The 27,947-nt window shown below is 36.7% G+C and overlaps 1 protein-coding gene across 3 annotated transcripts in view; it reads left to right on the top strand.

The window, feature by feature from the left end:
• UGT8 (UDP glycosyltransferase 8) overlaps window positions 1-25,344 on the top strand; it is a 90,987-nt gene extending 65,643 nt beyond the window's left edge. For all 3 annotated transcript variants that reach the window (XM_037001194.2, XM_017680643.3, XM_017680642.3), the window contains 4 exons: window positions 13,395-13,537; window positions 15,058-15,134; window positions 17,617-17,836; window positions 22,751-25,344. In XM_037001194.2, the coding sequence (XP_036857089.2) occupies window positions 13,395-13,537; window positions 15,058-15,134; window positions 17,617-17,836; window positions 22,751-23,114 (804 nt within the window). In that variant the 3' untranslated portion in view covers window positions 23,115-25,344. The remainder of the gene's footprint in view (window positions 1-13,394; window positions 13,538-15,057; window positions 15,135-17,616; window positions 17,837-22,750) is intronic.
• Window positions 25,345-27,947: the final 2,603 nt, after the last annotated feature.

Genomic DNA, 27,947 nt, shown 5'->3' with positions numbered 1-27,947 from the left:
TACAAATGAACCTTTGGAATGAACCCATTTATAAGTTGATGGATGTTTGCGTGGGTTTGATTTAGCAAAACAATAATGAAAATATAATATAAGCTATCAGGTATGTATTCAGTGAATGTTTATCGAATGTACATGAGTTGTGGACAGTACATTGTTTTGGGTGCTTGAATATTTAAGAAATTTATAGTCTCCTAAAGATGACATTTGTATACAAATACTTTTATGACACATTCAAATATGAACAGTACTACAAGATGGATATAAAGTACTATCTAAGAAGAGAAATAAAGAATAAATTCTTGAGCTTGGCAAAATCAAAGATTCATGTAGAAGCTGGCTTGGAGGACCTTTGGAAACTGGATAGATGGAAGTACTCTAACGCAAGCATTTTCAGAGTAAACAAAGTCACCAGTGTTGGCAGGGGTGGGACAGGCTAAGAGAAGGTAAAGTCACTTAGTGTTGTTCAGTGTAGAAAGTGAGAAGCAGATTGGCCTTGAATAGTCAATAAAAATTTTAAGATTTTTCTCATTAATAAAGTTTAAAAAGCATAGTAAGAACTTGAGTATTGATGTTGATTATATTGGTTCAGATTGGATGGCGAACTTTTATGGGCAGGCCTGGGAATTAAGATTAAAACAAATAACGTGAGAATGCAAATGTTGGGCTGCTTATTGAAAGATAAACTTCTATTATAGGCTTTACCACGAGAATAGTGGTTAATTTTTTTTTAATGGAAGGAAACCATGATATTAATGAATTGCAAGAACTGATAAATCCAAATTTTAGTTCCTCAGGATTGCCTTAAGAGTATGACGATCAGAGCAGTACCTGGAGGGAAACTGAGGGGCATAACAACCCAAACAGCTTCTTGATGTTTATCCTTTGTTTTTATAGCCCTTGCTGGGCCTAACTAGGGTTTTTTTTTATTCTGATCTTCTTTTTCTCTATTCAAGCAGAGAGTGAGTTTTGTTTTGTAAATTGTCTTTATTTAGGGCAGTACTTGGAAGATTACACAGTCTAGCAGGCACTGTTACCATGGCTCTGCATGTTTCTGCCCCAGGTAGAAATGCTTTCCCTGAGGTGACTCAACTACTCATCCTAGGATCAATGCACCACTGCCTAGGTCCTCTGGGTCATTGGTTTTGTTGCATAGGAGGAGCTGTACTTCCTGAATAGCTGTAGAAATAGATTATCTGTAGGGGGAGTGGGATGGAGGGGAAGTGGTGGGTCAGTTCATAGTCTTCTAATCTGTATTGCTACTCACTGCCAGCAGACAGTAAAAGTAAAGCAAAGAATTCTCCTGCTTCTTCCTGGCTGCATACAGCATTCATGTTTGGCATGGAAAAATGCTAGAGTTAAAGGAAATATCCATGAAGTCATAGAATGTGATCTTATTGCATATTTTGGTGTTTGTCTAGCTTCATACATATTTCTTAGGCACTTGGGAGAAGCTGACTCAGGTGTAGTCTGATGCTATCATTGACCTGGAAGGATCTAACTTGAGTGATTTGCCCTGGAAATGATATGACCTCAGTTGGTTTTAGTCAGTTTCTGTATATCCTATTATTTCCTTTACAGAATTATAATCTAGAAACATCAAACATTGGTACTGTAGTATCAAAAAAGAGATTTCTCTTTGATTTATGAAGGAATTATTTAGTAGTCAAAGAAGTCTTGATATTTTAAATTCACTATCAGTGTGTTTCTAACCAGTTTTGGGACTATTGGCATGCAACTTTTAATCTCTTGCCACCACACTATTCCATTGGAAATTCAACTCAGAAATTAAGAGAAAACCAAGCTATAACTTAACAGAAATTTGACGTTAATGCATGTTGTGAAATTACTAGTTTCCAGGGTCTCCATTTCCCCAGCACAGAGGGTGGAAGCAGGACAAAGGTGAAATTATGTACTGCTGGGAGTGAAGCCGAGTCTGACCTGGACTGTGAGCTTCTGGGCAGGGAACCATATCTTGCTCTTTTGTATTCCTGGCACATAGAAAGTGACCAATTAAAGTTTAACTGTTATTGAATTATTGATGAAATGAATATTCCTTCAGATTTATTAAGGGCACTGCTTTCAGGCCCTGTTGACAATATCAGTGTACTTCAGAAGGGAATGTGGCTATCAGAATTATTTTGGAAATATACCAGGCCAATATTACATTTTCTCTATTGAAGTATGATGAGAACTACACCTCCATGGCTCAGAATTAGGTTATTTGGTATTATTGGTCCTCAATTTCATTCATTATCTTATTTTCTTGAAGAAATAATTTAGATGGGTTACACATCATAAAACAGGTATTTAGTGACCATTAATTACTTCCTATTGAGGAAACAATGCTGGGGACTTCAGGTGGATCTCTAAGCCTTATTTTTAAAATATACCTGTGAGTCTTGAGAAAGTAACCAAATCCTGAAGATGCTTTGAAATATGCCAGTTGTGAGAGCTGTAAAAACAACCTCAGTGACATTTAAGCGACCATTTATTATGTCCATAGAATCTGTAGGTGGAGAATTGACTTGCCAGTGTGTCACATTGTCTGAGGCCTGAGCCGGAAGACTTGAGAACCAGCAGCTAGAATTACCTTCAGGCTCAGTCACATTTGGCTGTTGGCTGAGACCTTAGTTACCACTGTAACTAAATAGAACACCTTCTTGTGGCCTCTCTGTGTGGCAAGGATTTGCTCATAGTGGGGTGACCAGGCATCAAGACTACATGTTTTATGACAGAGAAGCAGGAGGCATCTGTACCCTTTTTTAAGATCTGGCCTTGAATTCAGATCACATTACTCCTATATTATTGGAGAAGTCACAAACCTACTTGTGTTTAAGGGGTATGGACACAGATAGCCTCACTTGGGGAGTAACACAGTTCTGAAAGCACACTTGGGACTAGAATTATTGCCTTAACTGTTGCTAGGGAAGTACAGTTTGCCACACCGTATAATTCCCATGTCTTCTGCTAGAAGTTTTACATATGATTACTATTTTCTATCACACTAGATTGCTTTTACCAAATATGGACTACTTACCCAGTACCTTGTATCTAGTTTTTTAAAAAAATAAATTGTAGTTAAGTGTGTGAATCAGATGCAAAAATTGATGGAGGGAAGTTTAATTTTAAAAATAAAAATTAATAGATTATCTAGAATTTTTTGTATTTGCTAGTGAAGAGAATTACAGGTTTGTTAATATTTTGGAAAGCAAATAGAATTCATAATAAAATGAGGTTGTAAAAGGAATAAAATGATGACATCCTTCTCCAGCTCAAGTAAACAATGAATACTTACCTTCTAGGTAGTCTTTTCTGGTATCTTTTGCTATATGCTATTTGGCTTCTCTTGCTGTTAATTTTAATCAAAGTCATCTTATCTTCATTCAGACATACAGTAAAGACAGAATTGTCAATGAACTACCATTGTCCATTTCTTTATTGCTCTAACCTATATTATGTGATAAGACAGAGAATATATTAGAGAGATTTTATATGGGAATTTCTCAGTGGAAAATAATGAGCTCCAAGAAATATCAAAATTAATATAGTCTCCCTTTCTCAAACTTCCTTGTTTTGTATTATTCTCTTTTAGCCTAGTTTTGCTAGGCTTTTTTTGCCTGAATAGTGCTGAATTCAATGAGTCAGCCTCCAGAGATGAGCTCAGCCACTTCTGCTCAGCTTGAGGGTGGTCTGGGAGCCCGAGCATGGGATTTCCATGGAATTAAAGCCATCAGAGTAAGTTGGACTAGTTCTGGAGTCAGAGCAATGATCACTTCGAGAGTTTGATCAGGTTTGGGATCCTCTCTGAAGGAAGCAGATTGAAAATAATAGGTCCAAATTGGCCTTTTTGGGGGTTCCCTGGACTAGAACCGCAGGTATGTACATCCAGTCTCTATGTTCCAACTTAGTGGGTTGTGTTCTAATCAGTGCTGTGAGCAGAAATGTAGCTAACTTACCCTCAGAGTATTCAAGACCCAGAGTCTCTTTGTCTCACTCTTCCTTAAAATTTGCAATAATTTCTTCCCTATATTCTCTTTGGGAGAAAGATACAATAAAGAAGCCACTGGGGTTACCTGTTGTCTGTAACACTTGTGGGTTTACACCCCTTTATATAGTGGAGAGCTCTATAGAGCTCTATCTGTAGTCTAGTTTTCCCTCCCAGGTTTCATATGTCCCACTGCTTTCTGAATAGTTCCACTTGGGTGTTCCACAGAAATCTCAGTCATTATGTTAAAACATAAACTCTTCTTCTTAACTCCTCAGATCTGTTTTTCCATGTGTTTCTTCTCTTGATTAATTACATAATTATTTCAAGTCAACCTGAAAATCAGCCTAGAAAATCTTTCTCTTCACCCCTCACTAAATCTTTGGTCCTAATACTGCATCCATTCCTTACTCTTCTCACCAGCACCACCTGGTTTAGACCTTCACCTTGTCTATCTCTTCACTCTTTTCTCCCCATCTCTTCTGAATGTCCTATGATAATCTGTCCCTGCACAAATCTCACTTTATTAAAGCTGTTTCCTTTATTAAAGTCTGCCTCCATACTAGATGTGGATTTTTGCCTTGCTCTCTGTGTCTGTGTTAATTTATCTAATTAACTGAATGAAAAATAAAGCAGCATATTTATTATCTTTTTAAGGTTGTAGATTACTATTAGTCTTCTTAATTGATTAAAATAAATGAGTAGTGACCATCTACTATGTCTCACAACCTGGGAAGAGAGAAAGTCTTACACATAAACTCACACTCTACAGGTGATGTGGTAAGTGACCTGGGAGAGCACGACTCCTCTCACAGAGGAGAGCAGCAGAGAATAGTATCCTTCCTCAAGGTTTTCATAAATAACTGATATGAGGAGGAAATTGGAGGCACCAGAAGGCAGGCTGTATTTGGAAGAATGAAGAGTAGATAAGGTGCTGAAGCTGATGGGAGATAAAGGGAGAATGTTAGGTTATGGCCACATTGTAAACTCTCTGAGGACAGGAATTTTTTTTCACATACTCTGATAAGTCTCAAGTGCCTAGAAGAATGCCAGCTGAGGTATATAGCAGGTATTTGATAGTGTTTGCTGAATTAATGAATGAACTTTTAAACACACCTAACTTACCAGGACACTGTTTGATAAGCTATTTTTTGATAACCATGACCTTTTTTTTTTACCTAGCAGAACTTTGGACATCTAGCTGACAGTAGATTGTTTAGGAAAGAATGTTCCAGGATCTCCAGATCTGTATACTAGACTCAGATGTGCAAAGAAAATGTATGCCTCCTCTTCTGCACCTCTGTCCCTTCCCTCCACACCCAATTTGCTTGCTCTATTGGAAATAAACATGTTCAAATCTCATTTTCCCCAAACCTCTGTATTTGTAATTTCTTTTTGTACCGTAAGAAAGCTTCAGATGCCATTTTTGGATTGATTTTTCTTTTCTGGTAAGATTTTCATCTTTTTATACACAGTGACGACTTTCCATAGTGCCTTAGTCTCCTGCTATGATCATATCCACGAGACATCCTGACTGTGTGTAGTTTCTTGAAGGTCCTAAGAACCCTGAAAGCTTTATTCTCTTCAAAGTCAAATCAGGGTTTCAAGTTTTGCTTACTTCTTTTCATTGTAACTGTAAGGCAAACATTGAAAGTTTTATCAAGAAAGGAAAAAGATACTGTGGAATCTCAGTGGAAATAAATACACTCTCCTAGGTACTTATTTCATTTTCCTGAACGTCCACTGTGTTTAAGAAAAAATGGCATCTTCTGAGATTTTTAAAAATTAGAACCATCACCTTGACATTTATCACTTTATTGCATCTTCAGGTTAATTGTGGCTTAACCCCTTTGGATAATTTTGGCAATCACTTGAATATTCTGAAAAACTGAGAATTTGGTACTGCATAAAAAATGTTTTTTTTGTGTTACTTCCCATTTATGTATTTGTTTTAACCAGCTTTTTTTGAAGCATCTAAAAACTATGAACAGAGTATAACTAAGAGAAGAATATCTTGGTGCAGAATGACTTTTTTCCTGCCTTTTCTCAATGTGGCTTTCATTTCTGTAATTAATCTGCATATTGTTTATCAGATATCCTGTCAGGGAAAATAACGGTAATTTTTATTTGGCAAAGCACTTTTGTGTATTTTATCTCATTTAATCTTCATAAAGTCCCTGTGAAATGTTAACAGCTACTTTAGAGATGTGAAAGCTGCGCTTTGGAGAGAATGGGCAACCTGATTGAGATCATGTAGCAAATTGTGAAATTGGGGTTTGAGCCAAATCTTTTGCCAACCAAACCAGTAAAAACAAATGGTTGGACACTTTCATTTTGAAAGGTAATTTTTATATTTTCAATGGTATTTTTTGCTGTTTAATAAGTCTGTGTTAACTATCTTAGCAGTAGCCAAAGGTCACATTTGATGTCCCACAATATTTTAAAAACATTTTGTCTGAAAATGTTCATTATTATAGTACCTCATGGACTTTACAGAATGAATATGTCAATTCTCTGCAGCCCACCTGATCAGTGCAGAACATTCTTTATATCAGACACTTTAAAATGGGAAAAGAGGCCTATTGATGTTGGTGTTGGGAACAAGAAGAGAGGTCCCAGCACCCTCCCCCCTCTTCTGCCATCATCATTTCTGTGTAGGATTCTCTCACAGTCCGGGCATTCTTTGCCTCAGAATGATGGGCTTGACAAAGGATGCAGTGTTATTGGTTTCTCGACTGGCTGGTCCCCTCTCAACGTTCCTATTTTGTGGGGAGAGAAAAGAGTAGGTTTGGGTCACAGGTTGCCATCGGGACAGATGTGGTGCCAGCCACAGCAACCAGGTCTGTCTTGTCCTGCGGGTCAGCCCAGATTCTGACGTCCTCAGCATTAGGCCTAGGATAGAGTTGGCCTGTGTCAATCCAGGTGTTAGTTATTCTTTCATTGGTTCTGAAGTGATTATCTTTTTAGAATCTTCTTTTGTTTCTGGAGTTGGGACATATTTTATATTGGCCACAAGTGACAGGAAGTTTCTGTTTTTTTGTGGGGGGGGCACTAAACAAGTATATGCGGAGGGGTCACCCAGTGATTGTCTTTTCCAAAGTCTCAGGATCTTGCCTTCCACTCCTTTTAATATTTTCTTCCCTATCTTCCATTTCTCAATATCCATCATGTCAAAATATTACCTAAAATCATTCAAAATGTGACTCTTTGAGGAGCCACTGCTTTCCCAGTCTAGCTCTGGCACTTCCTTGGCTCCTCTCCAGCTGCGTCTCCTGTCTCAGGAGCCGGGCTCCTTCGCCATGAGCTGCCCCCCATGTGGGGGCATGGGAAGCCGGGAGAACATACTTCTCAGCGCCTTATTCTTCTACAGCCTTACTCTCACACAAGGCATTTGGTGTGTGATTACTCTGGGAAAGGATCTCACAGAACTAGGCAACAAACCACTGTGTACCAGGCCATGATCATAAAAACAAAAGCAAATACATTAACATACAGTATTTGATTATGATAAATACATTACCCATAGTTCCTCAATACACTACCTTTTCCCACTAAGGGCTTAAGACAGCTCTGTAAGAAGATAAAATGATTGTTTTTATTGTGCAATTGTCTTTTCAAAAGATGTGTGTGTGTGTGTGTGTGTGTGTGTGTAATTATTTTATAGTAAAGTATAGGTATATATCTAACTTGATTTATTGTACAGGAATGGAATTCCTCATAGTAATATAGTGAGAGATGCACCAATGACTGTTACTGGTGACCTGCTCAATATCTGATCCAATATTGTGATAATTTTGCTTTTATTACAGTTTGAACATGACAAGAGTTCCTCCCCTAGACAAGGAGCAGGAAAAACCATAGAGAACGGCTCTGGGTTTGGGCGTGTGATGGTAGTTGCAGCCTGGGAAATACTCTGCAGAGACCAGACATCCGTGCTCCATTCCTGCCGTGCCATCTACTGGAACAGTGTGCATGCAGTGCTGCCCAATCCAGGCTAGAGGATTGAATACAACTTCTAAACTCATGTAGTCTGTGAGATGAAATATTTATCCTGTACACATTTGCACAAAAACCCACATCACCCATAATAAGTGGCACTGCTAGTAATTGGCAGCTGATGCATTACAACAGAAAAGACTCCTTAAAAATTGTACTACATACAGGAATAACTAGTAAAATCCTCAGAATGAAAAATAAAGAGAGAAATCTGAACTGCCGATACTAAAATGTATTATAAAATAACACTAAAGAAAACTCTTTGGCACTGGCACGGGAATGACTAGATAGATCAGTGGAACAGAATAGAATTCAGAAGTTGACTGAGAGGGTGGCATTCAAATGAGGATGAGAGGAAATATTCAGTAGTTTTGAGAAGACTGCTAACCACTTGGTTAAAAATAAAAATAGATCCCAGACTCATATTTTCCTCCAAATAAAAATTCTGAATTGTGAAAGTTTAAAAATTAAAGAAATGAAACTATACAATTAATAAAAGAAAGTGTGGGTATTTAAAAGATAATCTCAAAGTGTGAAGATTTTGCTAAATTAGACAATAAGTCCAGAGGCCATTTAGGAAAAGACATTATATCCGTCTAGCAAAACAAACAATGTTGACAGAAAATTATAAAACAATAATTCTTAAAGGTAGTACTGTGTTCAGTATTTTTTTTTTTGAGAGGGCATCTCTCATATTTATTGATCAAATTGGTTGTTAACAACAATAAAATTCTGTATAGGGGAGTCAATGCTCAATGCACAATCATTAATCCATTTCAAGCCTAATTCTCATCAGTTTCCAATCTTCTGAAGCATAACGAACAAGTTCTTACATGGTGAACGAATTCTTACATAGTAAATAAATTCTTACATGGTGAACAGTACAAGGGCATTCATCACAGAAACTTTCGGTTTTGATCACGCATTATGAATTATAAACAATCAGGTCAGATATGAATATTCATTTGATTTTTATACTTGATTTATATGTGGATCCCACATTTCTCCCTTTATTATTATTATTATTTTTATTTTTAATAAAATGCTGAAGTGGTAGGTAGATGCAAGATAAAGGTAGAAAACATAGTTTAGTGTTGTAAGAGAGCAATTGTAGATGATCAGGTGTGTGCCTGTAGACTATGTGTTAATCCAAGCTAGACAAGGGCCTTAAAACATCCACGGATGCAGATTTCTCTCAAAACAGGAGGGGTGAGGTTCTAAGCCTCACCACTGTTGATCTCCAATTTCTCACCTGATGGCCCCCCTGCGACTGTGCCTGTCTTAGGTTGTTCCTCCCTTGAAGAATCTTACCCATCTCTGGCTAACCAGTCATCTTCCCGGGCCATACAGGGAAATGTAAAGTTGGTAAGTGAGAGAGAAGCCATATTGTTTGAGAAGGTTAGCTTTTTACTTCTTTGCAGATTTATGCCCTGTGGCTTCTATGCCCAACACTTGTCTCGAGGTATCTTTACCACCTGGAGGAATTATGATGCTCGGTAAATTCGATATGAGGCACGAATTCTATTTAAGGGTTGTAATTAGGAAGGAAGAAGAAAAGCTATAGAGGTAGCATATGTAAGAAAACATGGGAGGATTGATTATTTCTTTGCCATATCTTCTTGTAGAGTACCTTAAGCATGTATAGGTTTTAAACTACTATGTGTTCAGTATTTTTTTAAGTTAAAATGAATTAAATGAAAATATATTGACATCATCCAGTAGAGTATTATATAAACTAAAGAGAGAATAAGAACTGAAAATTTGAATTTATGTTTCTCTGATTAACCATGTGAGGCTAAGCATCTTTCCACATTTAGGCCATTTGCTTTCTTTTTTTTTTTTTAAGATATCAATCCTTTATTACATATATTGCAAATATTTCTACATCTACTGATTGTTCTTTTGTTTTTTTAAGTGTCTTTCATACTCCAGACATTTTATTGTTCTATAGTGAGAGGTGTCAGTCTTTTCCTTATGACCTCTGAGGTCTGAGGCTGGCTTAGGAAAGTCTTCTCAACCCAGATACAATAGAATTCTCTTTTTCGGTTTCCTTGAGGAACTTCATGTATTTTAACACATTTTGATGTTTTAATCCTTCTATAATTTATGTTAGTGGAGGGATCTAACTGTATTATGTTTCTCTGAAACAGTAGTGGATGACCTCTGCCCACATGATGAAAATACTAAGTTCCCGTCTGCACAGTACTCTGTCTTTGCCACCCTCATTGTCTCTCTTTTCCCAACATTGAAGACTTTTCTAGATGGCTCTTGAGTATAGAGTGCATTTTAATATGGAGAAGGGAAAACTCTTTCTGTGTTCTTTTTTAAAATATTCTTGGCCTTCTTGTGCATGTTGTTCTTTTCTAGGTTTTAGAATGTTAGACTCAGCTTTTCAAGTTCCATACAGTCCTCTTGGAATATAGGTTAGGAATGCATTGAACTTGATTTTATGAAAAAAAATTGTCATCTAAATAACAATGATATTTCTTTCTTGGCCCATGTTATATCTTTCTATTTATTCATCTTTTCTTTTTTGTCCTTCAATAAAGTTTTCTTCTTTTCTTCATGTACTTATTTTGTATATTTTGTTAGATTTACTCTACACTTAGATGTGTGTGATTTTTGTTGATATTGTAAATAAACTTTTTTTTTTCAGTCCAAATTTTTAATTGATATTTCACTAGGCACCAGTGCATTCTAAAGCACCTTTATCTTTAATGGCGTTAAGTTTCTGAAATTGGGATTTTTTTTACACTGAACCCATTTATTATAAAGGTTATTTTTTTGTTGATGAGTTGTTATTAAGTCAGTTTGCCTTTGTAATTGATAGGGTTTTAAATTTCAGAAAATACTACATGTGTGCAAGGAGGCAAGATACACCCACAGCCCCAGCCCATTGGAAATCTAGGCATACTTTTCATGAAGTTCCAATTCCACGTCTTCACCATGAAACCAGCAAATTAAATATCCCTTCACTCTCTGGCTCCTGCAGTTGTTCATGCTGCCTGAATGTTACCCTTTCCAGGCAAACCCAAACTCAGCCTCTGCTATGTCCATATAAAATATTAGTCACACACAGCATTTTGTGAATTTAGGCTGAAGTTCAGAGATTGCGGGGAAGGGTTACATCCAGGAGCAGCCTGGTGTCCCATATCACAGGCTCTACTCCAGACTTCTCACTTTCTTTCCTTCCCCTTCAACCCAGGTAACAACATTTTGGAATCACTTCGGGGCCTCACTCTCACTTCTAAGCCAAGTGTAGTGTTACCTTCTTAAAATACTGAGTCCTCTTTCTGAAGGGGACCATAATGAATAAAATTTTCTCTATTCCTTTACATATCAGTAAAGGCTATATGCTTGAATATATTCTTGTAAATGGTTAATGACTATTTAAGAGAAAAGCTAGAAAAGTAGATTTATGGATTTTATTTTATGCAAAACAAAGGACAAACAGCAGAAGAAGTATTTATTGCACACAGTTAGTTGAAACTCAAAGACCTTTTAAGTCCTTGGAAAACAAAATTTAAATAAGGTTATTACTGTAAGGCTTAGTATACCTCAGTGTAAACTTTTTGTAAATGGCATTGACTCTGAAAATTTTATCTTTAGAGAATTGGGTAGTAGGTGATAAATTATTTGAAGACAAACCATAGGGATAAAACACCATATGTATTCAAGTCATCCTACCATGTAGCATTTATATTTGTTTTAAGTACATCTGGCTTAGGACTCTACATAAAATAAAAATTTTAAATCAGTTTGCTCTAGAGTCTTACTTTGAATCCACAGATAAGACCATCATATTTTTCTTTCGCATATGTGATATATTCTTGGTAAATGTAGTAGAAAGAAGTTAAAAGCTTTAATCTAAAGTTGATATAGTCTCTCTATTTTTTTATATATATTCATAAATAGAGATTCATAGAAAATGAAGTGCTTGATAAGGTTTTCTTCCTTTCCAAATAGGTTTAGCCTGTTTTCCTCACTCAGTAGCTAGAAGGGTGCACCTCCTCCCGTCGTCACTCTCGGTCATTAGTGATATGATGTGGTCCCTTCTTCCCTGCTAAGACTGAACTAGTTCATGTAGATCTCATTCAGTGATAAAAAGAAAAGGAAAAAAGCAAAAATAAAAATAAAAGAGAAGACACAGGGAGGCCTGATGTTCCCTATAAATACTTAGTACTGAACTTGGTAGTGATGCCATTGTGAGGATACTTCTTACTGTGCAGTTGCCCCCAAATCAGGTTATGCCAGAAAATGGCATGGGATGAAAAGACCTTGGGTGACAGAGTTATTGCAGTAATTCACCCTGAACCAGAGCCCTGCAGGCTGTGTGAGATATAATTGTGACAGCTCACTCTGCACAGTATGAATACTGAGTGGGTCCATCCACTCTATATATCCGTAACATATCCATAGTGTAGTTTTCATGACTATCTTACAGCCATAGGTGTTGTCAATGGACAGCACATTTGTCTTCTTTACAGTGGAATGACGTGTCCTCAAAGTGCTGTGGCTTTATTAGTTTTCACATGGGGAACTGAAGCTCCTGTCTTTGACAAAGACTTATTCAAAGGGATAACTTGCTGCAAAAACAAGCTTGTGCCTAAAGAATAAAATAAAGCAAGGGGAGTAGCCCTTAAAGTGAACTGCTTTCATTTGCAGTACAAATCAGCCATACCGGCAAAAATGTGTTAATGAGTCTTCCTACAAAATGATTAATTCCTGCAATTTTAGAGTTCCCCTACTTTTAGAATTTAGCATTCTCGCACACAATGAGGAAGAGTAACCACTCAGAGATTTCCACAACTCCTGGATGCCTCACTACAGGGCGTGTGTGATTTCTGTTCTGCGTGAACTGGAGAAATATTTAGAGAAATAGTAAAACTCATTAAGCCTATGAAAATTTGGAACTCTTAATTCCTTCTCTTTCTCAATCATGTGGTACAATATGGCTCTTCAGAGGTAAAAATTATCAGGCTTAGACCATGATAAAATCAGCCCACCACTAAAATGTAAATCTCTCTGGGTGGGGGCCATAGGTGGTAGTTTTGTCATATATCCAACCCACATCTTTCACTTGCATTCTCATACAGATTTATCTCTTACCATGTTTTAGACATCAGTTGCAGTCTTTTTTTACCTCTATTTGAGATCTTAGTTCATTAACTACTAATTTTTATTGTTGTCACTTACTGATCTTACCAAATTAACTATCTGCCTTCCTTATTTCAGTTAGCATTGTCAGATGAAATATTTGTAACAAAAGCAGTTATTTAAAGGAAACTACTATATCCTCTATTTTCTAATTGTTTGATTACCAGAGAGCTATTTTAAAGCTGGGCTGTTGATGACACTGATTATGAACTATCCTGGTCTCTCATAAAATTAACTGCCCTATTTTGATTTACAGGATCTCCAAAGGTGGGTAAATGGTGCTAATGAACATGGTTTTGTCCTGGTGTCTTTTGGAGCGGGTGTCAAGTATCTGTCTGAAGACATTGCTAGCAAACTGGCTGGTGCTCTCGGAAGACTGCCCCAAAAGGTGATTTGGAGGTAAGGTACCAGTATGGATTGTTTTTTCACTGCTGAATTTCAGCAGCTCCTTGTTTAGCCTGCAGGTCCCAGGAAAGCACAGCACACTAATTCCTGGCACGATTAGCAGGATGCCTCTGACTTTTCATCTTATTGCTTAGTGTATTGAAATCTAGGGATTACTTTATAAGACTCTATGATGGATAAAGGGACATCTAGTCTACAGCATAGAAAAATGATGTGATGCAGAATGATTTATCCTTTTGGCAGATCATTTTTATGTCACCATCAGCTTTTTTTTTTCCTTTCTGTTATTCATTAACATTAAAAAAAATTTTCTTGTCATTGCATGCATTTCTTTATACTCCTTCAAATCAGTGTTGGAATGAGGTAAACCATAATGAATGAATGAATGAATGAATGAATAGGTAAAGCATTTCATGGAACATTTTGAGCTCCCATTGTGTCTCCTTAATAAATGCTTTGGATTTCTTTTTTTCTGAGACCAGACCTTTAAAAACACAATAACTTGCCAGTTAGCTCTGTTTAAAACAGACCCATAGATGACCCCAGCTTCCTTCGGAAGGCACTGCCATCATGTGTCTGTCTTGGAATTTCCAATTCAGTGTGTTCGGACCTGAACACTTTATTTGCCATATATTTATTTAGTACAGGCCACCACCATGGGGGCCTAGGAGTGGGGCAGGGAATGACATCAGCCCCCCAGCCTCAAGCCATTACAAGTAGGCTCTGAGTCATAGGAGTTTCTCCTTGATAACAACTGGGTAAGGATTAGCTCCTGCTTCTCTTGAGCTATGAAATAGATACTATATCTATATGAAATAGATACTATGTTTTATTCCAACCGTTCAGGACTTTTCCCTTTGCATTGCAGTCCTTTCGCATTTCCTCTATGAGGCATAGTCCAGAAACTACCCCTTCTGCTTTACCTTAGGACAGGTTTTCTTTTCAGTCCAGACTTGTTTGCCATTCTCTCAGTTGTTCAGCACCTTTATGGTTTATCTTTCTTTCAGAGATCAAGGCAGGAACCAGTCTAATTATGTCCTTTGCACGGCAGAACTGCCATTTCTGGGGCCAAGCTAGAAAAGTGTATTTTTCTGCTTTCTTTCAATTCTCGCACCCTCCCTTAGACTCCAGGTGTCAAGGGTTGGAGCTGTTGACTGCTCAGTGGCGGCCTGCCCTGGTCCTTCATGGTCATCTCCTGAGTACTGATAGAGAATGACTTTCTGCTATAGGTTTATTTGATTGCTTTTTCCCCCCATCTCTGTGTATAGGTAAGAAGAGCTGAAGGAAAATGGGTCTGCACACTGTAAGCAAGGTGTTTCTTATTTATCCCTCAGTCAATGCAAATGAATGATGAAAAAGAAAATCAAATTTTTGTTGTTACTGAAGTATTATTTCCTTCTTAAGATATTAACAGAAGATCATGTAACATTTATTTTAAATCTAACAGTTTAACCAGAGAGTTCATGCCAAGAGTAAAGATTAATATTTGAAAGATCCCATTGTCTGGTTTTCAGGTTTTCTGGAACCAAACCAAAGAATCTAGGAAACAACACTAAGCTTATAGAATGGTTACCACAAAATGACCTGCTTGGTAAGTCAGGGATGTGTGGGTTGGCTTTTTGATTTTAATTATGTGCATGTGATTTTTATACTTGAATGGTTTGTATAATATGCATGTCATTTGTAATAGAGCGGCTATTTTATCTAATATCTCAAGTCTCAGATTTCAGATCAAGAAATTGAATCTTTATTGGAAAGTAATTTGTAAAGTATAATCCTTTGGGCCCATAAATTAAAACTGTTAGACCAGTACCAATTTTAGTTTTCTAGAAAATATACTTCATAAACTATATAAATTAGCAGTGAGGTAAGTTATACCTAATTAGGCTAATCAACTAAAAGTAGTAAAATTAAAACAGCAAAAACATAGATTTGTGTGAAAGTGTTGCAGAAAGTGTGAAAGCGAAGCAGTCAGTTTTCATTTTATTTGGGTCATCTGTCTAGATTTTCCCCTGAATCACTAGGCATTTTTTAAACACTTTACTTCTTTTGATTTATTAATTTATTGGGATCCTGAGCCTCAACTCAAAATTAAAATAACAATTATGTATATCTTTTAAGATGTTTCAGTCTGAATAATTTAACTCTTCAGTAAGCACAGATAGTAAAAAATGTAAATTGTTTTAGTAATTAAATTTGTAGGAAAATATAATGCCATATTATCCTTTAAGATATTATTTATAAAGGAAATTATATAAACATTGATTTTTGGCAATACTGACCATTATCTGTTAAATAATACTAAAATGTAACAGATTATATAAAAGTGGATTTAAATTTTAAAATATATTCTTAAAAATAGGGCTTTGAAAGTATTTTAGAAGCTAAAATGACCCCTCCAAAGAACCATCAAATTGTATTTCATAAATGAAAACCAGTAAGAAATTGTCTTTATATGTGTAATTCCTTTTCACCTAGTTCATAAAAAATATTATTTAATAAATGATCAACCTGAGGAAAAAAACAGGGCTATTTACCTTTCTTGATGTTTGTATTATTTTTTCCTTTTCTTATTTATGTCTTGACTATTACAACTTCAGACATCCCAGAAGGTAGGTAAGAAGCAGGAGATTAAAATAAGGCATCTTGACCATGAGCTGCCTCAGTGCAACAGTGTGGTGCAGCTGTTTGGGAGCCTTGAGACTGTTCTCAAGGCTTTTTTCTGTGAGTCCACAGCCAAAGGCCCTCCTCACATTCATTATCTCCTCTCGGTTCCTCAGAACCTCAGCTCTCTACCTTTCGCAAGATTAGTGTCCTTTTTAACTCTAGGCATGACCTTTGTGGGTCTCTTTTGTCTTCTCACTATGACCAGAAGATTTTTCTAGGCTGGGAGGTAGGAACCAAATCAGCGTCTCTCCCTCCCTTCTTGCCATGGTCCCCCAGTCATTTGCTCTCCACGTGCCAGCTCTGCTTTATTTTTCCCTGCTGGGCTTGCTGGTAAGGTTTTGTTCAGAGAAAGGGTTTTGCTGCTAAAAAGAAAGTTGAAATCTAGTGGGAGAGTAAATTCCTTAGTTGGGCTGAGTTGAAAAGCCACCTGTGGTTATAGGTGAGAGATGCTGAGTGACCGACCCCACCAGACATCTGGGTGGGGGAGCCCTGGAGCCCCACTGTGACTGAGGTTCACCCACAGAGTCCGTTTTGTACTTGGAGTGTTTATGTTTAAAAGACAATATGTTTTTGCAAGCTTTAATTCCATTCTGGTCATGTAACATACTTCCTAAGTTTAACTTTCTTTGTCTTACACTTCTTTTGCCATCTTTCCATCCCTTTTATGAAATGCAGGCTGCTCATGAAGAGATCTGGGTTTTGAAATGCCTCATTATTTTTGATAAATTATCTTTCATCAAAGATAATTTATCATTTCTTTTATCCCCTTAACAACTAGATGTTATATAATGTTCCACCTCATACAACTCATTTTATAAGTGTCTGTCCCAACTTGTTTGTCTATGTAATATGTGAAATTAGACCCCAAAATTGGGAAGAAAAGATCCGACACAACCTGAGTGTTACAAATACTGGATACCATATTATGTTCCTCCTGGCACATAACTCTTCATGGACTTTGGAAGCGAGCCCCACAATTATTTTTTAGCAAGTGTGTTTGACTTTAATGTGGTTAAATGCTTGAGTAGCCAGAGTCTACTTTTAGTTGAATGTGGTTTCATCCTGGTAATTTTTGGCATATCTTACTTTTGACTTCATATTAATTATTGGCCATCTAAATAGATGCTGCTGGCCAACTGTATTTGTATCTGAGAGAAAGATGTAATATACTTCTTAAAGCTATAAATCTTATCTACTGAGAAATGGCTTTGAAAATTTGAGATAATTATGCATATATAAAGCACTTTAATTGGTATAGAGCAGGAATCAGTGAGATAACACCTTTAAAAATCCTGTACCTGAAATGTATGTTTATTATAGTGTCAACTTTTAAGAAATTCCTGGAAAATTCTTCCTGGACTAAGGAATACATGGTATTGTTGTTTTCTTTTTTAATCCTTTTTTAGGGCATTCAAATATAAAAGCCTTCCTGAGCCATGGTGGTTTGAATAGTATTTTTGAAACAATGTATCACGGTGTGCCTGTAGTGGGAATCCCACTCTTTGGAGACCACTATGATACGATGACACGGGTACAGGCAAAAGGCATGGGCATATTGCTGGACTGGAAGACCATTACTGAAGGAGAGCTGTATGAAGCACTGGTGAAAGTTATCAACAATCCCAGGTAAGGTATGAATTAATATCAAAGCAGGTGAAATATATACACCCCAACATACTGTCAATAGTCACTTACTGCCAGGAGGCTATCAATAAACCAGTTAGAGAAATATCCTTTGAATTCCTATGTATGATGGCTTATACATGTTTTCTGTAATTTGATAAATAAAAATAGCAATCATTTGGCCAGCCATGTATGACATTGATAGTATTCGGCCAGGATTTTCCAAACTGAGAGAGAAACTACAGTGGAACAATCACTGGATCCCTACAGTGTGTCAAATTCTGTGTCCTTGATCTCATTTTAATACTCATAGCTATGTCACAGTTTTCATTATTCACATTATAGAGTTGAGGCACTTGAGACTCAGATAATGTAAGTAATTTGGCCATAAATATACAGCCACAAGACTAGAATATTGAGCCAGGATTGCCTGATTCCAAAGCTCCGATGCTCTTTGTACTGCCTGGCCCTGGGTTTCCCTGCACCCAATATCACTGTAATACTGGCATTTATTTACTTAGGTGAATGACCAATCTGAATCTTTATATTCTTGAGTTTTTAAAAATTTCTGATGTGTTTTGAATTAATCCAGTTCACAACTGAGTCTCCAAGGGTGGAGAGCTGGCCTGTGCAGTTTTCAACAAAGCAGCAGTTTTCCCCATTTTTACGTGGCATTTAATTGATCTTGCATTTCCGATGACATTTGTGTTTGGAAGAGTGTGAGCTTTTTCTGCTTATGTCCATGAATATGGCTTAACACTGGCTTCAGAAACACTGTCATATTTTAAGAAACAACCAACAATCAGGAAAATTATTTCATATAGAATGACGTAGCTATCATAAAAAAGGCTGGCTTCAAGCATGCTGAGGTTTCTCACACTGCCTTATGTGGGCACGGAGGTGGCCTTCCTGCTCTGACCCCTTAAGGGTCCAGTGTCGTGACCGTGCCACCTGAGGTGGTTTGGTCTATGACCCACATGTATGTTCCCTTCCTGTATGTTCCATAGCTTCACTTTTATTAAAGTCTAGTGGTTTTCAAAACATGATGTTCTTATGAAAAATTATGTGTATCATACAGGCCTCTTAAGAAAGGTTTGTAAAATGCAGCCCTGAAGTACAGTTTTCTGGGGGGTAGTTGCTGACTACAGAGATTGGATTAGTTATACAGACAGAGCAGAAGGTTAGATTACCTACACATAATCAGCCCACCTGTATTCAGTGAGATATAAATAGGGTCAAGTTAGAGACCAGGCTATAGCCTTAGGTCACACTGCAATTAAATAACAACTAGATGGTCTTCAAGGATATGTAAGTACTTGACTTAATAATATTTTTTATTTGTGCAATGAATAAATTTATATCTGCAAAATATTCATATGAGATAATGAATTAATTGCATATTACCCTTAAAAAGTTTAAATATTAACAAGCTTTTGTACATTTAGGGGAGTAGATGTCTTATTCAATATAAAAATGACAATGATTGAGGGAGTTTGTTCTTTGCTAAAATTATATGTAAACATATGTATTATATGTATATATGTCAAGTCATTTATTTGTTTCAAATATATGACAATGTTCCATATTTAACATATAATAATTGAAGAGGCTCATTTGCTTCACTAATGTTGTATCCAAGATATTCTAGTTAAACCAGGTAATCTATATTGCTTAGGAAATATTACTTCTTTTTTTTAACACATACCTTAAAGGAAATCATCATACACATTAGACATCTTCTTCCTTTACTAGTTGTTTGGATTTGTTTAGTGAGAGCTCTATTTGGAATCCGGAAATTTTATCATTTTAAAGCAAGTTGTGGTGAAAGATTGGTAGTTAATCCTTATGAATTTAACACATATGGTTATTAACTTTTAATAGTAGACACTCTCTTATAAAATACCATGTACAAATCACACAGGCCCCTTACAAGGTAATTCTTTTTATTGAAAGGGGTTTTACCCAAAAGATTCCTAGGAATAGTTTAGAAGTGGTTTAAAGTTACCATTTTAATCACACCACTTTTTTTTTTCATTTTGCAACCTTCATATTCCTACTGAAAGAAATGTTGAATTGTACAGCAAACTGCTGAAAGGACAGTGCCACTTAACTCAAAGTTTGAGACCATTTCTAACACGGAAACTGCCTTCCCTTCAAACTAATCTTTTGGTGAAATCCCTAATATTCCTTCCCAGCTCATCCATAGACCTGTTACCTCTAAAAGGAGGAGACCTGGGAAATTTGACTGGTTAGTAAGTACTCAGATTTATGAGTCTGCTCCTGGGTAGGAGTGAGGGTTTGACTGACAAAAGAGTCCTTACTGCTCACATAAGTGAGGTCCAGTAAGACTGAGTCAGGACCAGTGAACCTCCTGGAGTCTCATGTGGGGCAGTCGGTGGTTCGGCGGGGCTAGAGGTTAGCTTCCCCACAGAGAATGTTGTATGCATGTGACCGACCTGTCTGTCATCTCCAGAGAATGGGCCCTATTCACAGGTACATTCAGGTACCTGAGGACAAGGTTGTTTTTATCTTCTTCTCCTTTGTTAAAGTAGAAGGTTGAATTTTATTTTCTAAGATACTGTTTCATTTCTTCATTTTAAAGATGTCCTTTTACTGTGTAAGAATTTCTCACAAAATGAAATAATCAAAAGTTACAAATTTACCTTTTGCCATCAGTTCGAAATAAATGATTACAAATGGTTACAAAACATGGTTAGGATGGCCTCTTAATATTTGGGCAAGGTTTTACATTTTTAAAACAACTGGATTTTTTTGTGTGACAGTAATTTTGTCGGGAAGCTATGATGAGGGAGGAAATGCGCCTTGTCTCTTCTTTAGTCATATGTTTATTCAAAATACAGGAAAACAAATTAAGATAACAAATTAACAAACATTTTACCATGTTCTTGGTTTCCTCACAAATGTTTCAACACATGATAGGCAATGTGGCTTAGCAGAAAGATCACGGACTCTGGAAGCCAGAAAACACTGCTAAAACTCTAGCTATGTCATTTAGCAAATGTACCATGTCGTTCTAATCATTTCATTGATTTCCTAATCTGCAGTATGGGAATAATAATAAATAATAACATTCTCTCATTTTCTCATCCTATGTGATTCTGTAGAAAGAAACCTTCAAGCAACTGCCTTGACTTGCATTTTCTCTCAGTCCTAACACCCTGCTGTTCACTGCTCTCAATTTTGTTCTCATATTTGTTAAAGTTTAATGGTTAGGGCTAGAACTAAGTCATACCCCTCCCGGCAAAAAGGTCATCAAATCAACACTTATATATCAGAGTAGACTTTTTGTTAGGCACTGATGATCCAACAGCTCCAGCCTCACATTTCCAGCTGCCTTCTGGTCCGTACCTTTTCATTATGACCCAAATTGTAATCGTTTCTCTCAGCCATTCAGTGTTCTGCGTTTCCGTGTCCTGTTAATGCCTACTATGTGAAGTCGCCAAGGTCGGAAACCCTGCAGTACATCTGACCTCTCTCTTTCCTTGGCATTTAATAAAGGCTGTTACCAACTCCTTGCCAGCTCCTCTGCCACACCATTTCCCCTATCTGTCTGATCCCACCACCATGTTGGAGGACAGATTCTCTTGGTCATTAATGTGGTCTTTTGAATGGTCTTCCCATCATCAGTTTCTTCCCTCCTTTAATCCTCTACCCAAAGCTTTCCTAGTTTAACAGCCTGTATCCCTGATCTAATGGTTCCTTGGTTCTAAGAATCTACATATTTTGTCATTCTGTACACCCACAGGCAGGACTCACCTTCTTCCAATCTAACTTCCAACCAAACAGCTCCCGTGCTATACGCTCTCTGCAAACGACTTTGGTCTGGGCACACTCTTGTTCTCCCACCTTCATTATATAGTTCACACTCTTCTCTTGGCCTATCATGTTTTTGCATCCGAACTTTTGTTCCTCTATAAGGCACAGCTCAAGGGCCACACCCTCCGTGGTGTGTTTGCAGTCCCTCCAAGTAGAAATTGTTTCTTATATCTGAACAACTCAAACTCTAATTACCAATCCATGCTCAAGGGGTGTTAAGGCACAGCTCAAGGGCCATACCCTCCATGATGTGTTTGCAATCCCTCCAACTAGAAATTGTTACTTGTATCTGAACAATGCAAACTCTAATCAGCAATCCATGCTCAAGAAGTGTTTGGCCATGTGTCAAAGATTGGCACACAAATGTACAATTACATGTTTACAGTAAAAATTTCTACATGATATTTTATAACTTTTTTTGATTATCTTCTTTAGCTGATTAGCCATTTAAAAGTGTTTTCTTTATACATACTTATATACATGCATACATATGCATAAACATGACACACACTACATATAACTTCATAGTGGCGTTCTTCATTTCCTTGTCATCTTTTTAATTAATGTAATAACCTTACACCACCACCTAATGTTATTTTGAATCAGAGCAAAATTTAATTTCATTGCTAAGAAAGGATATTGGGAAAAAGTCCAGCGATTTCTCCATCTCTCTCTTTTAGAATCTAATAAATTCACTCCTCTTCCTTGTTGAGAGTCATTGATAAATAGCATTTATAAGCATGTGGAGAGAAGAATCACATGTGTGTAAGAGAGATGATATAGTACAGAAAGAGCATGGGGTTTGGAGTCGGAAAAAGTTGAATCTGAATCTCAACCTTGTAACCATAATCAGGTTACTTAGTCTCTCTGGTTTTTATTTCCCTAACCTGTTTAAAATTTATTTTATTGTGTTAATATAAGAAAATGTACTTAATGCAGTTAACACAATGCCTGGCACACACTAGGTACTTAATAAAGGATAGCTTTTTCAATTTATTTTCCTCATTTTTAGATTGAGAGAGTCCTGATCTTGAACCTTGTATCTACATCACCATTCTGTGTTTTGCCTCTCCTCCATAGCTACCGACAGAGGGCCCAGAAGCTTTCAGAAATCCACAGGGATCAGCCTGGCCACCCTGTCAATCGGACTGTCTACTGGATAGATTACATTCTTCGTCACGATGGAGCCCATCACCTACGTGCCACTGTCTATCACATCTCCTTCTGCCAGTACTTTTTACTGGATATTGCCTTTGTGCTTTTGCTTGGTGCTGCCTTGTTTTACGTCTTCTTGTCCTGGGTGACAAAATTTATCTACAGAAAAATCAAAAGTTTGTGGTCTAAAAATAAGCACAGCACAGTTAATGGACATTACCATAACGGAATTCTCAATGGCAAGTACAAAAGAAATGGTCATATTAAACATGAAAAGAAGGTAAAATGAGCCAACAGCCCATGTGATAGGAACAAATCTGTTCAGTCATTGAATTGATATTGGTATAATTTAGTCTAACAACCACCAAGGTAAAACATCAGTAAACAATTCTAATACTTCCTTATCTGATCTTACTAACAAAATTCTGTGGAATTAAGATGGCTGTAAAAAGCACAAACCTAAAATGCAAAAATGTATTTTATTCAAATACTGATACAGAGAGTTTTCGCACTGAACCTTTTAGAAGCCTTAATTATTTAAATCAATTAAGTGACCATGTCAGACCTTAGTTTTAAATCTTGATATGTGTGTGTCCCAGATAAGTAATAGTTTCTTTCCTCTTTAAAAGGTTTGCTTATGTTTGTGTGTGTATGTGCGTGTATTCCCTAAGAGAATTTTTAGCTGGCTGCTTGTTACATTTGCTGAAGGTACAACAACATATTCAGGAAGGAAGTACAAAGACGGGATTCAAATGTTTCTCTTCTAGAATGTAATGTATGTGAACTCAGAACACCACCAACACTTTCCCCTCAAAACTGAATGCAGAGGAAGAAAATGAAAAGATAAATGGCACCATTTTTTGTAATTTTTTTGGCTTTGTTTTAATTTTTTGTCTTGTTTTGTTTGTTTTTCTTTTCTTACAGATTCTGGACACTTCTAGGGGGAAAAATGTAGGCATAAGTAAATGTGTAAATTGGCTGTCATATTTTACTTTTATTTTCTCCCTAATAATAATTTGACCCTGGGCAAAAATTTTCGCTTTTTTTTCTATTTCATTTTAATGTGTCACATTATGTTAAATGCATATTTAAGACAAAGCAACAAAGCTGACTTTTATTCAGAGTACTGGAGATGATCGCTTATAGGGCATCGTTAAAGAGGGCCATTATTTGAATGTTTTTGTAATTGTTTGATGGCTTTTCTATAGTGTAATTTTGAACATTAGGTGTTCTCTTTCCAAAGTTTTAACTTTAAAAACCAACTTCTTCATCCTTTTGGTTGTCTGGGGCACACAATCTTTATTACATAGGTGCCAACATTTAATTCTTTTAAAGGGAACATTTGCATTTCTTCACATGGTACTTGATTTGTCTGAGAGGTTTGAGATATAACAAATCAAACTTTACGTGATACGTCAGAAGGGACAGAGAAATTACACCACTTGTTTGTGAAAATGAGTTCCTACTTCCCTCCTCACTCGGACTACACCTCAGCAGCCTTTTCCAGTTATTGTGGCTGACATGGAGCAATGACAGTATTCATCTGAGACTAGGGATGCAAGTCACAGACATCATAAAATCAGGACCTCCCAGCTGAACCATTCACTAGTTGGAAACTATGAGTTTATTCCATGTCATTCTGTTTACTTGGCATTTGCACTACACATATTGAGTGTATGCTTTATTTATTCGTAGTTTGAAATCCCGTGTCTGACAGCTGAGAGTAGGAAAATGCAACATTTACCTAATGACATTCACTAACATGGGAAGAGTTGTGAAAATTCTAGAATGCTGTAAATCCTTGTCATACACCATGACATACAACTTCATTACACTCCCACCAGGAGCCACTCTCCTAGACTTAGAAATAATGTCACAAGTAAGTTTCTAATGTACAACTCAGACAAATGTACTGCTCTCTGAATACTTGAAGAAATGGTGTTATACATATAAGACTATTATACATTTTCACAATCTTTTAGTGTTGCTGATAAAAGGGAAAAAAAGATGCAGGCAATGAATGGTGGGATGGTAACAGGACTTAGAGTGTATGAATGAGTTGATTTTACTTTTTTGGAATTGGATGAAGTTGACAGTAAGCACTCACTGGATGATTAAGCGTAAATTAATCTCCACTGTGATAAAAACTTAATAAACATCATTTAAAAATAGAGAAATGTTGGAATAAAATTTTTATTCAGATTTTATTTCAAGCTATTATGTATGTCCAATATAAACATGTTTCTAAGATAAGTCTCCCAACTTTTATATGTGTATATGAGTATGAAAACAGTGTGTTATATGTGAGAGTGGTTTTTTTTATTATTATTAAACAGAGGGATTTACATCAACATGGATCTTAAAATTGTCCCATAATTAAGAATGTTGAGTGTAGGTATTTACTGATCATTGTTGTTTTTTTCCTAGTAAGCTGATTTTTAGCTAGTTTTGGTAAATAGAATGATTTAAAATTTTCCACACTTGGGCTAAATTCTCTAATAAAGTAAAGTTTTCAAGAAGGTATTTATTCATTTATTTTTTTAAAAAGAGCCTTTGCAAATGTTTCCATAGCTGGTCATCATCATCTCAAATGCAAATGAGAATTAAGACATGCATCCATTTTTCCCTCTAGAGCTGTAATTTTTAATATCCCTCCACATAGAGATGGGGCAGAATTTGGATGTCCAGGATTAGAGGAATCTAATGTTTGGACTAAAGCAATGGTTATTGACTGAAGTTGAAGAAAGCTAGAGATTCTCTCTTGAGAACATAGAAACTTTGTATTATAGTTTGGGAATAGTCTTAGACTCCCAAGTACTACATTTATCATTTTTTGGTAAGGTCTCCTCTGGTGTTTATCAACTAAGGCTGTGGGGGTACAGTCCTCACAGAGTCACCTCTAAACTTTACCCAACTATGTATTTTCTACCCTACCCCTAGACTGTAATACACAACAACAACCCACTCTGACTGGGCTGGGATCCACCAGATGGGATCCTCAGAGGACGCTAATTCAAAAAGCCTGTCCACATGATCTGATATCTACACCTGCCTTCCTTCTTCCCTGCTAGGAACCAGTAGCAGTGAGGCACTGCAGACTCAGGAGGTGGCACCCTGAGATTTCTTCACTCATTTCCTGCTGCTACCAAGACTGTAGGAATATTTGCTCTCAGATGACCTAATAGAGTCTGATAACCTGCCTAGGTGCCCTGCTTCCAGCTCCACATTGTACTTAGGCATTATGGGGCATAAAAATGCACTGAAATTAACATAAAAGTGGTTCAGTTTGTTGTGAAAACATCTTGTAGACATTGCTATTTATAAACAGTAAGTACCTTCTCTGAAATAAACAACTGCAATGAATTGAAGAAAGAATACTTATTTATCCACAAGAACTTAGATTAGAAACTGCCATGGCAAGGGGTGGTGGCATCCATCCAACAGTGTTGTCTGTCATGTACCAGACAGTATGTTAGATATCCAGGGAACTTACATGGAAGGGCAACCTCTCCTAAGATCTTGTTCTAGTGGGAGACACGGACACAAGTAATTATATGGAAAGTGCTGAAGGCTATAGTAGACATACGTGCAGAATACTATGGGAATATTTAGGAGGCAAGAAAACTTCAGAGAAGCCTTGGTATGCACCAGAGGACTCCACACTCAACTACTGGTTTGTTTTGTGGCCATTCATACAACTCCCATGTCATAGCTGCTTCATCAGGATTATCCTCAGAATCTTTAACTTTTAAATTCCTTATTTGTATAATAATGACCTCATAGGCTCATCATGAATAAACACACACACACATATTTACACTCGCTACTATACTAAATGCTTTTAAAGTTGTTTGTGTGTGCATTTAAAACACTTAGCATAATGTCCAGCACAGAATGAGCGCTCAAACCTGTGGGGTTCGTTCTGGGTACACTGACATCTCTTTTATATTTTTGGGCTTTCAGTTTTTGAAAGTTGTTTAAAAATTGTTTTATTCATTTATTCATTCACCAACCATTTGTTGAGTCTTCTGTCCACACAGTGGTGTCAGGTCCCTGCAGCGCCCTACAGGTGTCTTTGTTATGTTTTGTCTCCTCTCCTCATAGCTGAGCTCCTCACTGAATCCCAGAATGCTGCTAAAATTGAATGACTCCACTTTGCAAAGAAAAAGTTTAAAAGTGAGAGAACCAAAGTTAAGGTGACAAAACAACTTCAAGGGATGATTCAGTGATCTGTTTCACTACCAAAAGTATAGTTGATTCCATTTCCTTCTTGCTTCTAAGTAATTCAGCTAGTTTATAAATACAAAATCACATTAGAGAATGCTTCTTTGCAACTGGTATAATCAAAAACAATTTGAAATGGAAAACTTTTAAAACTTAAGTGACAGAATTTAATAATTGTATGAACACTATTAGTGAAAATTCTTCCCAGAATATGCATTAAAGAGTTTCCTTCTCATAGAATGTAAGATTTTTAGCGAGCTTTTAAAAACATGTTTCATGCAGAAATTTTTGCAGATATAAAAAACATGTTTCCAGCAAATTCTGGTTAGAAATGCCTTAAAATCCATACAATTAAAGTATATTTATACTGCCACTTTTCTACAAATTCTGCAAATTATTACAAGTTCTCAATCACTAAGGTGTTGGGTAGTTGACTTCGGGCTGGGCAGAGAATGGCATGGAAGCCCTCAAGTTTTCCAAATTATGGAAATCAAAAGGCAAACAATAATTACATTATTCACACTCTTTACTTCTGGGTAAATAGGACATAATTTAAGAAAGATATAATTAATATAGTCCACAAAATTACTAATGATATGCCTAGTTAGTGTAATAAAACCAGCAGTTTTTTTCAACAGGGCACTTGTGGGTAAAATTTTAACATTTCCAGAATATCTTGCCTGGCTTTAGAACATCTGCATATCAATAGGTGTTCAGTGGTGGAAAGAAGTATGGTTTTAGTGCATTTGCATCATTCATCAGGGGTGGAGAGAAGTTCATCTCCATATCAATGGATAATTACCTGGGCAAGGAGGGCTTATCTGTACCTGAGAGGTGACGGGGAGGACCAGTTTTGTTTCTGCTAGAGCAGGAAAGAGAGAAGGGCTCAAACTGCAGT

The sequence above is a fragment of the Manis javanica genome, chromosome 5 (genome assembly GCF_040802235.1).
Source record: "Manis javanica isolate MJ-LG chromosome 5, MJ_LKY, whole genome shotgun sequence".
Lineage (NCBI taxonomy): Eukaryota > Metazoa > Chordata > Mammalia > Pholidota > Manidae > Manis > Manis javanica.
The sequence above is the reverse complement of the archived record's forward strand: the minus strand, read 5'-3'. Positions and strand labels throughout refer to the sequence as shown.